The sequence below is a fragment of the Sprattus sprattus genome (assembly GCF_963457725.1).
Source record: "Sprattus sprattus genome assembly, chromosome: 13".
Lineage (NCBI taxonomy): Eukaryota > Metazoa > Chordata > Actinopteri > Clupeiformes > Clupeidae > Sprattus > Sprattus sprattus.
The window spans coordinates 2830814-2849589 of NC_137911.1; the positions used below are offsets into that span (position 1 = coordinate 2830814).

At 39.5% G+C, this 18776-nt stretch overlaps 1 protein-coding gene across 1 annotated transcript in view; it reads right to left on the reverse strand.

Annotated features, from left to right (window-relative positions):
- ttll5 (tubulin tyrosine ligase-like family, member 5) overlaps positions 1–18180 on the reverse strand; it is a gene marked incomplete at its 3' end in the record, with an annotated part of 150725 nt that extends 132545 nt beyond the window's left edge. The window contains exons 1-3 of the mRNA XM_080850554.1: positions 18107–18180; positions 9160–9266; positions 8954–9036 (exon numbers count right to left, since the gene is read on the reverse strand). Of these exons, the coding sequence (XP_080706680.1) occupies positions 8954–9036; positions 9160–9266; positions 18107–18165 (249 nt within the window). The 5' untranslated portion in view covers positions 18166–18180. The remainder of the gene's footprint in view (positions 1–8953; positions 9037–9159; positions 9267–18106) is intronic.
- Between the last annotated feature and the right edge of the window lie 596 nt (positions 18181–18776).

Sequence of the window (18776 nt, forward strand, 5' to 3'; positions counted from 1 at the left end):
ATATTTTTGGAATCGAGTATTCTACCGAGTATTCCATCGATTAATCGAGTAATCGGATAAAAAGTACTTTTGCGTTTTTAAACAACAATACCAATAGTGCGTCCTGCAACCAGGTTCAAAGCTCAACAGCTGTGTGTATGTGTGTGACCACACTTGCAATAGGGAGAAAAGAAGAGTGCATGACATGAGATGAGAATAGTTTGCTTACTTGCTACCTAACATGATGCCTAGTCATCAATATCAACTCGTAACATAGGCTAAAAATAATCACAAGTAGTGTACGTTCCAACTAGCGCTAGTGTCTATATTAGTTAGCAATCATACGCTAGCTAGCGTCAACTTTTACGTTACATTGTAGAGGCTCAGCATGGTGACCTGTTAATGTTTATGTTGGTTCTAGTCTGTTAAAACACCCACGATACCAAAATCAGTCTTCTTTATCTCCCTTTAATGTGCATTCATCAATTTCCATTACATGACAATGCATGTGATCGTACAATACAGTATGTGTGTTGTCTGCAATGAGAATACGGACTAATCAGCAATGCACTGCACTGAATCACATTAACAGGAGTTATTGCTTCACGATAACAATTACACAACTAATATAACTAAATACATATAAAAGTGGACATTACACTAGGCAACATGGATCTCATTCATATCTCATCCAGTCGAAATCTGAACAGGATGAACCGATCCTTATAACGTCGACTCAACATAAGAATCATAACTAAATCTCCGCTTAGCATGCTAAGCGCTCTTAATAGCAATGTGTACTCGCATAAAGCCCAAATACACGATTATCACAGTAGTAACTTTTTGGTGAGAACACACGTTCCATTACAACCTTAAAAATTAGCGATATATCAACAGCCATGAGCATGTATTGATAGAATCAGGACTCCTATTATGAAATTATCTGAGAACAGGAAACCAGTTGAAATTCGTGGTAACATGACAGACTGTTGATGACAGTTGAAGAATAAAGACTCAAGAGTTCGCGAACATTTTGATATCGGGTAATACTTTATAGGACTTCAGAAGCAGCGAAAATGTGTTATTGAAAGTGATGATGAAGACTTGACTACTATAGTTTGAAAACCTTGTGTTTAACTGTAAATTAAAGCCATTTAAGCTGAGCCCTGTGGTCCGTTTTCTATTGATCATTGTAACTTGAAGTTTGCAAGTCATTGTTTGCTAGGCAACACCTGAAACACTGTGTCTTGAGAAGACTTGAGAGCTGAACAAAACGATATGTTTTTTATTTACAATTACCATTTATTTTCAAAATGAAAAGAGCTTACATGCCATATAATAAACAACTTACTAACCTCGGCCGTTCGGTCATGCAGGTATATCAGACTTTGGCCCCCCCGCATCAACCTCGCTACGCTCGGACGATACGTTACGGCCTCTGTCTGATATTTACCTGAATGACCTCACTCTCGGCCAGTAAGTAGTTGTATGGGCAGCCAGGTGTATACCTTTCCTTGCTATCTCTAGCTTAGGGAACCATCTTAACAGTTGGCAGCTGCTAGCATGTGATGAACTCATGTTAATATGTGTAAATATTAGGGCTGTAACGATACACCTACTCACGATTCGATTCGTATCACGATTCTTGACCCACGGTTCGATACACCCCACGATATTATTATTATTATTTTTTTTTTTACCTCGCGATTTTTAAAATATATTTTCTAATTCACATTAGAATAAGTATGAGCTATAAAAAAATGAAGAAACAATTTATAACCAAATATTGAGGTTTTTATTACTCAAAGCAATGCTGTTGAAAAACATTCAACAAACTTCGGAACCTGTTATCTATCTGCAGAGCAAATGTCAGGCTCATACAAAAACATTAACGTGAATTAATTGATGCTAATACCTAGCGCGGTCTCTATAGGATTTCCCATATACGTTAGCATTAAGCTAACGTATTTTCTACCACAGTAAAACATGCAATAGGCCTACTATGTGATTGTTTTTAGAAAACGAATGTTACGTGATGAGATTACTAAAATGTGGTCTGCATGTCTGCTCAGTTTAGCAGTGCTACCCAAGCAAAGGTTTGAAAAGAACTTCAAGCTTCAGACTTTCTGTTAGGGAAACAGCTTTCTATCTGCCAAGCATATGGGAGGCTCATGACAACACGCGCAACCTTTGGGAGCATGAACTGCACTGAGTAAATTTTGCGCAACAATTAACCCCAACGCTGAAGCAAGCAGCCGCCTTTACTAGCGAACCAAACTTTTTGTATTAAGTGACCGCTGAGGGCATGTCGCGGTTCTGCCTCCTCGCATCGCGATGCAGGTTCGTGGCCCAGAGTGTCGCGATTTCTCGGTTCGATCCAATATCGTTACAGCCCTAGTAAATATGAACTTGGTAAAATGAAGCTACACAGACACCCTTCTAAGGCTGCACGATTATGGCCAAAATCATAATCGCGATTACTAAATAAACACAACAACGATCGCAACGATAAACAAAAATTAATTAAAGAAAAAGAACAAAACCACTGAGAAAATGTCACGTCTGCACTGAGCTCCGCTCAGGGCACGACCCCTTTTCAACAGTTGACACACACACGCACCTCACATTCACCCGCTCGTCTTCTCAATCACAATTTAAAAAATGTCTTCTGTTCTGTTGATGGCTGGCAAACAACAATATAAGTAGGTTTGAGTCACTAGTGGCACATATTATTCACTCATTTTAAGCCATTAATCTACCTCAGGGTGAACAAAATGATCTGATACGAAAATGCATTTTTTTTTTTTACGGAATATCATTGGCCCAAGATTAGTTAGCGCAGAGACTGGCATACGCTCTCGCTCATTCGGAATTCATACTTTTAGCACTGTGTGGATGGGAACCAAAGCAGGACGGGCTCTTCTCTGACTTCTCCTAATATGACAGCAGGAGTGTTCGCTAGTCACGACAACTGTTTAGCTACATATGAAAACTGACATTTAATGACAAACCTCAGTAACGGTACCCATTAAACCTGTTTTGACTAAATACTAGTGGTGATTGTGGCAAATGACCCACGATCACTTTATTTATTGCAGAAAAAGACAGTTCCCGTGACAGTCGATGTCATCTGCCAGAAGTAACATAGCTAGCTACTTGCTAGTTTTCAGCTTGCTGCTAGTATGAAGTGTTTAGCTGCTAGCTAGTCTACTGCTAACTGCCTCAAGATCCCTGCGCTAGCTAGAAGCCTTTGCTTGTTTTGCTGTTGTAGCTAGCAGTGAAAACACCCTGATCATGGAATAAATTACTTTCAAACACCGACGTCAACTTTGAAATATCAGCAGCAAGAGCTAGCTACAACAGTTAGCAAGCAAAGGCTTCTTGCTAGCGGAGGAATCTAAAGCCTGAAGGTAGATATGTTACCTACTTCGTCATTTAATATCGGTCTTCACCATACAAACACATATGTAGCTCCTTAACGGAGGTTTGGTAAACAGTTGTCGTGAATGAGACTTTCCTGCTGTCAAATCCGGATCAGCCAGAATCAATCAGAATGATGCCTCGCAAAATCATAACAACCTTTATTGCTGGTTACAATAACGGTGTTATCAGATAGTGCACTGTCTAAAATATCTTAGATTTCCAATGAAATAGTTTCTTTTGGGATATTTTAGCGACTGTTGTCGCATCCACACCACAACAAATGCCGGGCATTTTTAACTTTCTGTGGGTTGTGACCGACTATGTATGTTGCAACCAACTAGCTAGACTTTCAGACACAAAGACGGCGGCGCTTTAACGCAGTGACGTCACAGGGTATCCATGAATTGGCAGCTTCAAGGCTTCATCAATGCTATGTAATGAAAATGACCGTCACTCGGGCGATTTCAAGGTATTTTATGAACCCGGAAAAGACAGAATAACGGGTTTCGATCGCAGACGATCATGCTCATTTAATCGTGGCAGCCAAAATCGTGATCGCGATTAAAATTAAATTAATCGTGCAGCCCTACACCCTTCTACCTTATCTTATTATAACTTCAATCAAGAAGACTTTAACATCAGCTAGATTACTAGATATAATTTCATGCAAATGGAACTCTTCCTTTTAACCGTTCAAGCTTATTAAAACGTTTCCTTATCATGTGCATCTTATTAGCTGCATGTAAAAAGGCCATAACACGTAAATGGCTGAAGCAACAGGCTCCCTTGGTCGATCATTGGATTGATATAGTTTATTACATATACAAATTGGAGAGACTGACATACGTTCTCAAACTTCGCCAAGGAGACTTTACCAGCATATGGTTTGAGTGGATATATATAGCTCCCAGAAGATCAGACTTTATATGATGTATACTGTATGTATTCAAGTACACACATTCCCCCCGGTTATATGTATATAGTTCTTTTTACGGTACCAGACAGACACTTCAAAGAAGGTCAATGCACAAGTCATCAAAAGACAGTCAAGTGTTTTCTTTCTTTGTTTGTATGTTTGTTTTCCTTTTAATTTGAAACCCTTGATACATGAGGTTAACCAGATATTTTTTTGATTGTACTAATGTAAATTTTTTATGAAAAATCCCGAGCGCCTAAAGGGTAAAAAAAAAAGTCTGCGATAAAAAAAACTGTCATCCAATTCAGCTTAATGGTGTTTTATGCGCTAACGTTGAATTCAAGCAGCAGCAGCAGCAGATCCCGCCTCCTACCCCCTCAGCCAATCATTGAACAGAGGCTTCTCCAGGTTTGCCAGACGTTAGTCACTTCAATTAGATTTTTTTTGTATAAAGCAGCTAGCAAGCAGTTGCCTACATTATCTTAAAAAACAATACTTTGATAGTAGGCTTTAAGTTTTATTTAAGCAGTGTGTGCGTGAACCTATATATCCTATGTGTGATGGTAAGACTAATATTAATGCCATATATACAATAACTGATTTATGAGAGCTATCCAAAGACTGGTGGCTGCCGATTTAGCAGTCAACCTACCTTACTCTGTACGTTTAGATGCTTACTAGTAGCTGTAAGCCATTAGACGCCTGGGAAATATTTAGTATCTATAAATAACAGCTCACCTTTATCTTTTTAACCAGATTTGTAAACAGGTCGCGATCAACAGGCTCAATAGGTACAATAGGCTACCTTGGTTAAAAATCGAATTACGGTAGAGTCATGCTAGTGGTGTTTACATAAAGTCACTTATTGTATATGGCATAAATATTATTCTAAAACACCTTCACTAGTTGTTATAAGCAGACTTGTGAGCAATTCATCACGTATGCAATGCACGTCAGCGAATATGTTCTGAATAGTATGTTTCAAGTAGGCTACAGCCGAACTCTCGTTCTGTTTTGATCAATAGTAATCGAGTTGATAAGTCTGATCTATACGCAACTGTGAGGTGCGCGAATGGACAGAGCCAATCACTTAATTACTCAACCTGCGGATGCATCCTGACTTCATCAGTCGGCGGTTTCAATATTCATGGCTTTCAATTTATTAAAATATCTGCTATGTTGAAAACTTACACAGGTGTAGGTGTGACGACCCTCCACTCCACTAGGTGTCTTCTTTCTTTATTGCTGGATGTTTTACAGGTGTCCTGTTGGAGTGATGGGTCATCAGGCCTGATGAGCCACACCTGTGCCCGGCCTGGTTATATCAAGACTACTATTCCAGTTCCGAGGAGAGATCCCTTCCCGGTTGCAGACGGCTGTGTTTCACTTGGATTGACTTTGGCTATTGTTAAAACCTAGTGTTGTAATAAATAATTGTTGTTTTGTTCATCCCTCGTCCGTCTCCCTCGTTTGTTGACAAAGCTCTGAGTCAGGCTGCGTCACATAGGCTATTACTTGATTTGTCTACGCGTTTAAACGAGTACCAGTAGAACGCGGGGCCTCGGGAAGGCAGACAACAGCATTGGTTTTGAAAGCTCAACTCGTTTGTGTTGCATCTCGAATATAATAATATTAATATTATTATTGATAAACCGGTGCGGTTGAAAACTGTCGTTCCACTGCGAGGCCAGCCCGACGTACACGAATACACCTGTACAAATGCACATTAAATTTCCACTCAAAATACTGTCAAAAGTTTGATTATTGATTTCCAACGCAGCCTCCATTGGTGAAAATAATGGTATGTAGGTTTGTATAATAAACATGAATAGTAATAATAGATAAACTTGACTTTCATAATTCGTGTGTTCCATTTCTGACCACTGGTTAGTTCTAGATTCTATTGATATAGATTTCAGTAGTTTGCATATACGAGGTAAACCTTGATCTTGAATCTTTGAACCATACCTGATACCACCATGGGGCTTGAACTATTGTCAATATATTAGCCTATCTATTTTAATTTAAAGTGGAAGCAAAATGATAGCCTCCATTATTTATGAAATGTAAAAAAAAAAAACATTGATTTCTGCTGATAGGTAACACAGACTGTGCGCGCATAGCACGCAATTTTTTTTGGGGAGCACCGAAGAGCCATTTTGACCCAGGAAAAACCCTGGCATGCTTTTGAGAATGTACAATTGTCAAAAAGATAAAAGGTATCCTACTCTTCTGTAATGCCCTGGATACCAATACAAATTAAAATAAAAAACGTTTCTTTAGCTAGCATAGCTACTAGAATACCATAGCAAACCAGAAACGCAAAGTTAGCCGGAATTAGCTCATGTCTGTATTGCGTTATTTAATTGAATGAATTCTTCATTCTACCACTAAAATGCTCCGCGTACCACTGGCTGCAACACAAGCACAAAGCGTGATCGAGGTGTTCTTTTGTGCATAATTGATCTGCTGTGTTAAGTAGTCGATGCCTATCCAATTGAGTGAGATCACCAAGCTTGTATTGGTGCTGCTGGTGTAACGGAGTTGAAAAATCCGTTTGTATATATATATATGAGTTTCGCCATAATTACTGTTATAAATAGTGTTGGTGTTTTGGAGCCACCTTTGGAGCTAAGGTGTACTGCAGGCTTGCAGCATATATGTTGGTACAGTAACCGCTACGAGTCAGAAAGAGTTTGCCTGACAACGGTAGGTCCACTGTCCAAAAGTACTCCCACGATTTGTACATATTAAGATTGATAATTGTAATAAATGTCGACCACTTCGACATATAACATGTATTTTATTTGATTATGATGTATTGTGTTGTTCATAGAATAGTTTTGTCCATCTACTGAAACTTTAATCATATTGTACCTACCACGAGGTTCGCTAGCTAGTTCGCTGGGAATTTCCCATTCCTGGCGCTCCGTGAGCTAGCTGACTGTACAGCAGTACTGATTGTATTTTGTTTGATTTTATTGGTGCAGGTGCTGTGTTTTGTGACTGAAACGGTATGTTGCTGTTTCGGTAGTGTATTGTTTATATGAATTACGTGCATTGTCCGATTAATAATTTGTGCAGTGTTTTAAAATGTGTTTGATGTGTTTTGATGACACATAGAAAGAGTTTGCCTGACAACGGTGCTGTGTTGTTTTGTAACTGAACAGAAATAAAGGAAGCTTTTGAAGAGTTCGTCAGGTCCTCAATTTGACCACCGTCACACTGTCATATCAAACATTTAAAGACAAAGCTGCAAAACCATCCTCTCATTTGAAGGGCTGTAGATGCGGTGGAATGTAGATGTGAAAAAGAAAAAAAAACAAGGCCACAGGGCCCTTATTTCATTGACAGGCAGAAGCAAAGCAACAAGCATTTCCTGTCAATGATATGACTTCTTTAAGAAATCAGGAGATTGAGGTTATGTAACCCTCTGGATTAATAAAGTATCTATCTATCTATCTATCTATCTATCTATCTATCTATGTATGTTTTCATATTGGGACATAAAGAAGTGATGTGTAATGAACACAATACTGGAAAGACCACTGAATGTTGCTGAAAGTGTTTCGTTTGGTAAATACTGGAAAATAAACCTGCCAACATGTCATACTAAACATTTTGATGGATTTAATTTCACTAAGCCTTCACCTTAAGGTTTATGCCAATGCTAAAATGATGTCTGTGTGATACAGTGGTGAGGAGCCTTAACTGTCTAAGGTCTATATCCCTCGTACGGGATATTTTTATTTTTTTGTCAAAAAAAATGTAAAGCTCCGCGAGTTTTCGTCTTAGAGACATAAAAAGAACAACCACGGAAACATTGAACCCTTTTCTTTTATAATATATACAGTTCAAAATTTTAAAATAAATAAGCACTTTGTCAGGGGAAAAGAACTGATGTGGTGCACTTTCTAGTATCTGAGTGGGGTTTCTGCTGCTAAGGACCCACCCATTAGCAAATGACAGCTATTCATATGATAAGGAGATGGTGATTCAGTGATCTCCATTGGGTCATGATGTGGCAAGATTCACTCCGGGGGGTTTGGGCCACAAAGACATTCTAGGGCCATTAGGATATGGCCTTTGTCTTTGCGAGAGGTGTCACAGGTTTGTTCACACCAACTCATCAATATGCATTTGTAGGGGCACAGATTTAGGAATGGTACAGGACACTCTGAAATTATAAATATGTGGTAGTGAAACAAGACATACTTTCTGAATGCTAAACTAACATGTGTTTAGCCAACACCTATGTTTACAAGGCTCAGAAATAAAAAGTCTTGTGAATAAATCTTTACAATGTGTTTATGTACAAAGTCTGAGCACCTCTGAAACAAGGATTTTCCAAGGGTATGTTTACATTTGATTTAAATTAAACTTTTTTTTACTACATTCCTTTTACTTACATGATATTATTGCTGAGGTCGTCTAGAATAGAATCATATATTCCATTTGTGCATCAATGTTTTAAGTTAAGCAAAATGTACAAAAACATCAAGGCATGTCAGACAACTTAGAAAAGTCTAAAAGGCCTTGGACCTTAGAGTGTTAAGTGGAGATAGAGTGAACTGATTTTGCTCATTATCAATCCTGACTCCAAAGGGTTAGTTAATGCTAAAGAGGGCATTTTACCTCATGGAATCCATGGTTGGTGAGTAATCCACGCACCAGTCGACTCTCTGTTCGGACAATCTTAAAGGCCAAATTATACCGCTCTGCAAGTGAACAATGAGACTTGTGATGTCAAATATTTTTTCAATTTACAGACAGGACAGTCGAAAGAATAAAAAGAGCTAAGGTCCAAAATGTAATAGTAATAGACAAAATGGATACATTACCACCAATATTCCGAATACTGCCATCTTTGGTCAAAAGGGCCTCAGCATAGAACAACAGAACGGGAGTCTTCCTACAGGTTCCACTCCAAGAAATACAAAGATGGTCCCTGATGAACATGATAACAGAGTGGAGGAATGGAGGCAAAATAAGAACAGAGAAAGGGGTGGGTCAGCTGTGGCTTCAATTCAGTCAGATATTATATCATGGCATTGCCGACATTAACGCTTGTCTAACTGCCTGGGATAAAGCATATATTGTAAATCAGAAAAGTGAAAAACTGATGACCTGCCCAACAAACAAGGGCACCTTCATCTCTTAAATCCCTATAAGAGAAGCCTGTTCAACTTGCATTTAGGTTGCAGGAAACGGCAGACATTCTGGGCCTGATTTACTAACAGGATTGCGCCCATTTCAGGCGTAAAATAGCAGGTGTTAACATAAAACGGTATTTACAAAGGAGGCTCATTTGAGAAGACGCGCAGATTACCGCTACTGGGAGGGTATAAGGAAAAGTGGGTGTGTGCCGCAAAGAGGTGGGAGGAGAGGTGTTAAGTGCGCCTAATTATGTATTCTGTGGTATTTACTAAAACTGCCTGGCAAGAGTGCGTCTCAAATTTGCGGGATAATTATGCGCCTCATAATGGCACGTCTTAACCAGGAAGCGTGTTTTGATTGAGTCTGAAAACTTCGAGATGGCAGCAGTTATTCTAGAGCAAGGCAAAGACGCAGACAAAGACAACGCGCAGAAATAATTTGTTCAACACGACTAACACTTTTCCAATTTCCAAATTGTAGAGCCAGACTGGCATATTCATTTCACCTTCCATGTTTATTTTGACGTTATAACCTAAAGTGCCAAGGCAACCGAACGTCTGAACTTCAGTCCCCCCTGCCCTGTCCACACTACAAGTCCAGTTTTCAAATGTATCCGCCGAGGGCAGCGTTTTTTAAAAGCATAGTTTTCAGTGTTGGAATACACAGTTTTAATGTAAGGGTTGTTGTGTTTTCCTACCAGACTATTAAACGGGATGCTTTGGGCAGTTAACCTGGCTATTAACTATCCTAGCTATCTCTAGCTTAGGGAACCATCTTAACAGTTTGCCTGTGTGTGATAAACTCATGTTAATATGTGTAAATATGAACTTGTGAACATAAACTCGTTAATATGAAGCTGCACAGGCACACTGAGGGGTAGCCATAGCAACCCAGAATCTCAATGTTCATTGAAAAGTTTAATTTCCCCAAATCAGCTCACCAATAAAGGACAGTCATGAACTTAAAGTGATCACAACTTTGAATGTGGACGGGAGGGCTAAACAGAAAAATATTAACGAGATTCTATATTTACCCGGGTTAGTTTGCTGTAACCTCGTCAACCAAAAGCTCTAATTCTAAGGAAAACGCAGGCTATGTCTACCCTATTTTAGCGGGGCGCTGTTAACACTAATGGGCGGGGTTAGGCGCTAATGACAAGACGACGTTCTTGTTTGATAAATAGGAGGCAAAACCATGCCATGCGGTATTTTGCGCTAAGTGTCTGCTTCAAAACCCCAGTGCATCCTGCTGCTCAGGTTCTATAATTCCATGTTGTCGTGTTTAGAACCTGTGGGCTACAGACATTTTTAGTCTCTGACTCTGCAAAAGTTCAGCGTCATTGTGGTTTAGTACGTGTTTTGGCATTTACTGTATTTCAGCACAACAATATGATTATTTGATTTCAGAGACAATCTCAAATATGATATGCATACTTCTTACATATTATTGTATCTGGACTTGTGTTTAGCCAATTAGCCAATTAAAAAACTACATTTGAGTTTGAGGGAACTTCTGTTAAACCCATTAACTGCCTCAGTCGCATGTGCACCCAACGAACATAATTTGCGCAATATTATCATCAATAATAAAACATTGATACTAGGGCTGAAACAATTACTCGAGTAACTCGATTAATTCGATTACAAAAAATGTTCGAGGCAAATTATTTACATCGAGGCTTCATATCATGCTCCGGTATCATTGTTTTAAACGGACTGTTATTATATTGACACACGCGCATTCAAAGATTTAGGGTGGCGCGATGGCGGAGAATCGAGAGACCAGCCGTACAATGCCTTCCAGTACGTTAACTGTATGAAAAACTCTCTGTTGATAGTGACGTTGCCTAGCAACGCTGTCTGCTCAGTTAAGTTTTCAGTGGATAGTGACAAGTTCAGTTCGTCGCCCATTCAGTGACAAAGTAGTTGACCATACTATGTGCCTTATACATTTCCAATGCTTAAATCATCATTGTTCGACATACAGTACTGTGCAAAAGTTTTAGGCAGGTGTGAAAAAATGCTATGAACTAAGAATGCTTTGAAAAATGTAAACAATAAATGTTTATTTTTTATCCATTTACATGGTAAGACTGAGCACAGCAGCAAGACACAACGTAGTTATACTGCATCAACAGGGTCTCTCCCAGACAAAGATTTCAAAGCAGACAGGGGTTTCAAAATGTGCAGTTCCAGCTCTTTTGAAGAAGACGTTGAGGATCGTAGACGCAGTGGTCAGCCAAGGAAACTTAATGCAGCTGATGAAAAACACATCAAGCTTATTTACCTTCGAAATCGGAAGATTTCAAGCAGTGGCATCAGCTCAGAACTGACAGAAACCAGTGGTACCCAGGTACAGACATTTACTGTCCGGGGAAGTCTGGCCAGAAGTGGTCTTCATGGAAGAGTTGCAGCCAAAAAGCTCTACCCCGAAAAGGAAACAAGGCCAAGTGACTGAACTAAGCACGTAAACATAGAAACTAGGGTGCAGAAACATGGCAGAAGGTGCTCTGGACTGATGAGTCAAAATTAGAAATATTTGGCAGTAGAAGAAGGCAGTTTGTTCGCTGGAGGCTGGAGAGAGGTACAATAATGAGAGTCTGCAGGCAACAGTGAAGCATGGTAGAGGTTCCTTTCCAGTTTGGGGCTGCATTTCTGCAAGTGGAGTTGGAGATTTGGTCAGGATGAATGGTGTCCTCAATGCTGAGAAATACAGGCAGATACTAATCCATCATGCAATACCATCAGGGAGGCGTATGATTGGCACCAAATGTATTCTGCAGCAGGAACATAACCCCAAACATACAGCCAATGTCATTAACAACTATCTTCAGCTTAAAGAAGAACAGAAAGTCCTGCAAGTGATGGTATGACCCCCACAGAGCCCTAATCTCTACATCATCGAGTCTGTCTGGGTTTACATGAGGAGACAGAAGAATTTTAGGAAGCCTACATCCACAGAAGATCTGTGGTTAGTTCTCTAAGATGTTTGGAACAATTTACCAGCCGTGTTCCTTCAAAAACTGCGCAAGTGTATCTGGAAGAATTGATGCTATTTTGAAGGCAAAGGGTGGTCACACCAAATATTGATTTAATTTAGAATTTTCTTCTGTTCCTTCACTGCATTTTGTTAATTTATGAAGAATTGATGAAAATAAACTGTTAACACTTCCATTTTTGAAAGCATTCTTAGTTTACAGCATTTTTTCACACCTGCCTAAAACTTTTGCACAGTACTGTACGTGAGGCATTGTGTGCGTACATAATGAAAGTAAGGGGTTCATGAAGTTACGACTGTGATAGGTAGTGTATTATGAGTGCACGTTGCTATCAGTAGCGATTAGCATGCTAAGCCGAGATTAAGTATGTTATGATATTGATTCGCTGTAATAAAGATGGGTTCATCCTGTTAAGATTTCGACTGGATGAGATATGATTGAGATTCATGTTGCCTAGTGTAATGTCCACTATTATATGTATCGAGTAAACTTAGTTGTGTAATTGTGCTAATTAGTCCCCATTCTCATTGCAGACACACACATATGTACGATCACATGCATCGTCATGTAATGGAAATTGATGAATGCACATTAAAGGGAACAGACTAGAACCAGCAAATACATTAACAGGTCACCATGCTGAGCCTCTACAATGTAACGTAAAAGTAGAAGCTAGCACTGCATGAAATGTGGGATTTCCGACAGTCTTCGACCCTGTGTATTGCCGTAGAAGCCCACATTGGTGTGAAAGCCCCCCCACCCCTTCCCCTTGGCCAGGCCTAGGTTTTGTTACGTTAATTGAATTGACCTGGATTGAAAACAACTCCCCCCCCCGCCAGGGGAGGCACCCCGTCACTGCTTCACTGATTTAAAAAACCTGAAAGTCACAGGTTCGATCCCCACTAGTGGCAACCATGGCCCAAGTTGCTTAAGGACTGTTAACTACTCTTAATGACTGTTATCAGAGTAAGCCTGACTCTGTATAATTACATGCCAGAAACGAATCTCAAGAACATTAAGGTGAAATAATAATATATAAGTTAGGAACATTACACATAGCCTAAGTTAAAACTTTTAAACACATACCACCATAAACATGTGAGATCATTCGACAAGAGACATTGAAAGACAGCTAACTCACTGCTTCGTCAAATAAGAGAGATCAGCTATATATATATATATCTGGAAACCACTTACAGATTCCGATTAGCTAAATTTGCGTCTGGATGGAAAGGTTATCTTTCCCCATCCCACCCATGCTAAGCCATTTCTAGCATAACATGCGATCTACCGTGGAAAACAGAAGGCAGGCGATTTTTTTTATCAGTTCTCACCACACAACGACGTCTCATCTTTGCTCCTTGAATGTCCAGTGGTGTAGTCCAGTGTATACGCAGGTATACGGAGTATACCCACTTTTTGTTCAGTCAGCATTGGGTATACCCACTTCTCAAAACAGGGTGTTTATCCTGTGCTGTATGAATAAATAAAGAGTATACCCACTTCTCCAGAGACCACTACACCACTGTGAATGTCGATATGTAATGGTATGGTGTTATTGAAACTTACTACGTGTCAAAAAGACTAGAAATTGAACGTTTATTATTCGAGTCTAATGTTTCTTATGTTGCCTCGGGCGCCTTTACGTGAACATAATTAAAACGTCACATTAGTCCACTAAACAACAGCACGCTCCAGTAACAGAAGAGAAATACCCCAGAGGAGGGAGGAATGATAAACCAGGTACTTGGTCGCACCGACGAACTAGATCCTTACCAGCAAAGGTGGCTAAGCGGTTAGAAAGAAGCACCCCGGAGCAAAACCCTAAAGACATAATATTAATTAAATTATTATCGTGTACATTTTAATTTTGTTTTTATGGGGCAATAGCTGTAAATGGGAGGGGATACGTTTTGTCAGTTGAAAGCTGACCTATAGTCAGAATCTCATTCCGTCTCAACACAAGACGTTTTAATTCAATTCCTTGTCGTTTTCAACCAATGGCTGCAGCAGGGTGTGTGTGGCTAGACTGCTGACAGTCAATATGCTAATAAGAGCATTTCGCACCTCTGTCAGCGGGAGGTGAAAATGCTGAACACATCGGCCCCCCTCCCCTCGCAGGTTCCTTTCCGGGAAATTCCGTTGGTATGTGGCAGACGGATATTTCGGGGGAATGTCCGCTATCAGCCAGGAATGGTGATCATTCACGGCTGTATCACAGCGTATACGGGCCCGATAATCTTGCTTTTCGTGCAGTGTAGCGGATATATGATTGCTAACTAATATGAACACTAGCACTAGTTAGAACGTACATTATTTGTGATTATTTTTAGCCTATGTTATGAATTGATAGTGATGACTAGACATGATGTTAAGTAGCAAATGAGCAAATTGTGCACAAAGATCTCATGTCATGCACTCCTTATTTCTCCCTCTCGCACGTGTGGTCACACACGTATACAGCTGTTGAGGTTTGAACATGGTTGCGGGATGCACTATAGGTATCGTTTAAAAACGCCAAAGTCCTTTTTATCCGATTAATCGATGGAATACTCGATAGAATACTCGATTCCAAAAATATTCGATAGTTGCAGCCCTAATTGATACTGTGCTGTTACTATGTTGTCATACAGTACCAGTTCAAAGTTGGGACACACTTTCTCATTTAATGTTTTTTCTTCATTATTAATCTACAATGTAAAAAATAATACAAATAAAGACACCAAAACCATATAAGAACACAGATGGAATTAGGTAGTAAACAAAAAAGTGTTAAACAAACTAGAGTGTTTTTTATTTTAGATGCCTCAAAGTAGCCACCTTTTCTTTTGATGATAGCTTTGCACACTCATGGCATTCTCTCAATCAGCTTCATGAGGTTGTAATCTATAAAAAACTTAAAAATGATATGAATTGTTTATTTTCCCATCTCTACAACTATAAAGATTTTGCTGTTCATTCAAATCTATACAAAACTTTTGTGCTGCTTAATGCATTGCCATACTGGAAACCAAACTCATTCCACTGAAGCCACTTCTCCTTTTCTATACGGCTCTGGATAAAACAGGTACGTTGTGTTCCTGGTGTTGGTTGAAACTCTTACACAGTTTTCACACAAACATCTCATCAACCTTTAAAAACTGCTAGACTATACTGACGAGCAGACTTGTGATTTTTTTTTTTATGGCATTTTCTTCCTTATTTCCTTCTTAACTGCAATTATCTTCTCAACCACATTCCACGCTGCTTATGTTATTGTCCGCATTGTGGAGGGTGCAACTGAGCAATACAGCCAATATATGTTTGCGTGTCACTTGTGGCAAAATAATCAAGGGATATTATGGGCTGTTGCTGAGTCAGGAGCAAGCATGCTTGGGATTTCCTCATGCAACCAAACGTTGTTTGTTCATTATGGTATGCTATAAGGCAGGGGTGCCCGAATTCTTTCTTGTCAGGGGCCAAATATTAATCGGAGTGGAGGGCCGCGGGCCAAAACCAGAGTTTCATGTTAGGTCAGGTCCCATTATATTGAAATGTAGTGCATATGTGTACCCAATTAACATTACCATTAATATTCTTACCTGCAAACTAAGAAGGGCTAAAAAAGGTGACAAACCAAGCCCCTGTAGGTGGGTCCGGGGGTATCCCCCCCAGATTTTTTTGTTATTTTAACATGTAAATTAAGCATTCTGGTATACTCCAAGACGAAAATAATGGGGAAAGATAACATTTGCTTCAGGTTAAAAAAAGAAACATTTATTAACATATCATACTAATTTAAAGGGATAGTTCGGTTTTTAAGACATGAAGTTGTATGGCATCTACATCACCAGTGTAATGCAATCCACGCTGACTTACCTCCGACAGCGTCCTGTGAGCAGAGGTCTCGTCCAGTTTTGGTCAAACCGAAAGTAGTCCGGCAGGTTTCTAGACCCAGGAAAATAAAACGTTTCTCTTCCCAAAACATTATGTGTTCAAAAGAGTGATATATTTGCATCCCAAAACCGTTGTAGTGGAAAAAGTCACACCTCGTTATCACTTGGCCCTATTTTCAATACGCTCGATAATGCAATCTCACAGCTAAAGAGTCTACCTCTTTGATTCGCGAAAGTTTGATTCACCAAAGTTGCCTGAGAGAAACGTCCATCACAGGAAAACGATGAAAACTGAGACAACATTTGATAAAATTGACATAAAGCATCGTTTTCCTGTGATGGACGTTTCTCTCAGGCAACTTTGGTGAATCAAACTTTCGCGAATCAACTTTCGCGAATCAAACAGGTAGAGACTCTGAGAGTCTCTAGCTGTGAGATTGCATTATCGAGCGTATTGAAAATAGGGCCAAGTGATAACGAGGTGTGACTTTTTCCACTACAACGGTTTTCGGGTGCAAATATATCACTCTTTTGAACACATAATGTTTTGGGAAGAGAAACGTTTTATTTTCCTGGGTCTAGAAACCTGCCGGACTACTTTCGGTTTGACCAAAACTGGACGAGAACTCTGCTCACAGGACGCTGTCGGAGGTAAGTCAGCGTGGATTGCATTACACTGGTGATGTAGATGCCATACAACTTCATGTCTTAAAAACCGAACTATCCCTTTAATGTAATCTATTAGTATACACAGGGAAGATAGGTAGGAGACTTATATAATGGCCAATCAACTAACAGCAAGTTAAAGGCTAATAAACATGATTGCAGGCAACAAGAGTGACTACTGATGTTTCGATGGAAATACTCCCATTATTTTCTATTTGTACCCGTCAAAAGAGAAAGATATAACAGTTACGTGTAAGCTGTGCGTGGAAACAAGCGCCGTGACAGCACTTGACTCCAAAGGCTACCTCCACAAACATTTGTTAAGCCAACACGAACAGGTGAAACTTGTAGCAAGAGAGCATCATGCCTTGACCTCAACTGAAGGACAGACTGCCCCAACTCAGATAGAGAGAGAGAGAGCTTGCACATTGACTACTGGTTGATTTCATATTTCATTTCAACATTCTTTACACAAACATAAGTAAGGTACTTACAGTTGGCAGTTGCTAAACTCGTGTTGACATGTGTGAATTTGAACACATGAATATGAACTTGTTCTACCTTTTCCCATTATACATGTAAGTTGAGAAGACTATAACATCAGCTAGATAACTAGCTATCATTTCATGCAAACGGAGCTCTTCCATTTAAATCGTTTAAGGTTAAGGTAAAAGCTAGCTAGTTAGCTAGCATAGCAACAAGATAACCATAGATATGGATCTGTATTGACAAAAGGTCAATAGCGCCCCCGTGACCCATCTGAAACCATGTTAAAACTGTGGCCAAGCAGTGAACTGCAACCAGTCTTAGTTAAATATGACATTGAAACAGAGACCCTGTTAAAAATGGGTTAAAATGCTGTCTAACAAATGACGTTCTAACTATAATTCTGACCGGAGCGCGGGCCAAAGTAAATCCAGCGCGGGCCACATTTGGCCCGCGGGCCCCAAATTGGGCAGCCCTGCTATAAGGTATTTGCATTTAACTAGGCAAATGTATTGAACCCTTTATCTGAGGGCTTTCTGATTGCTATTAAGTTCTTATTTTATAGCCCAGGCCTTTACTGAATAGTAAAGAGAGAACATAACTTACTGTAGGTCGTCATCCAATGAGGATTCCGTCTCTTCCATACCCCATGGCACTGCTGGCATTTTCTTCACAAAGCAATCAGAACACCCTAAGGTAGGGTCCTTTCTGTTATGTGTCTAAAGCTGAAGAGATGGACATTTCCTGGCATCCACTGTTCACTGCAATTACAAAACATAACGTTTTACAACCAACTCAGTCAATGATGGAAAGTAACATATCACATATAGTCTGGATCCGAATCAGATTACAAACATTTAGTGACTAATAAAATGACAAATCAATAATTTAAGGTAACTAGTGCAGTGCCCGTAGGAATTATGCATTCTGTAGTGTTAGCAGACGTAGGTGTAGCTGTTGGGTAGTGTAATAGCAAGACATATTTGCACTCCACATAGGTACAGGTTACACTGAAGTACTATTGTGATTCATGTTTCCTTTTCATTAAGAAATGTTTTAATGTTAGCCTTTTTGGAGATATAACAACAAATAAAGTTTGAGATTATGTAGTGGATGCAGTTGAATATAGATGTCAACGTTGCTGTCTAAACTATAAACTAAATGTCATAAAGAAAGAAATTATTTAAAATCAAGTTATGGTTGAAATAGGATCACTTCTTTATTGTGAGGGTAAGTGTAGGGTAAGAATGGTCATGCAGTTGGACTCAAATGTAGG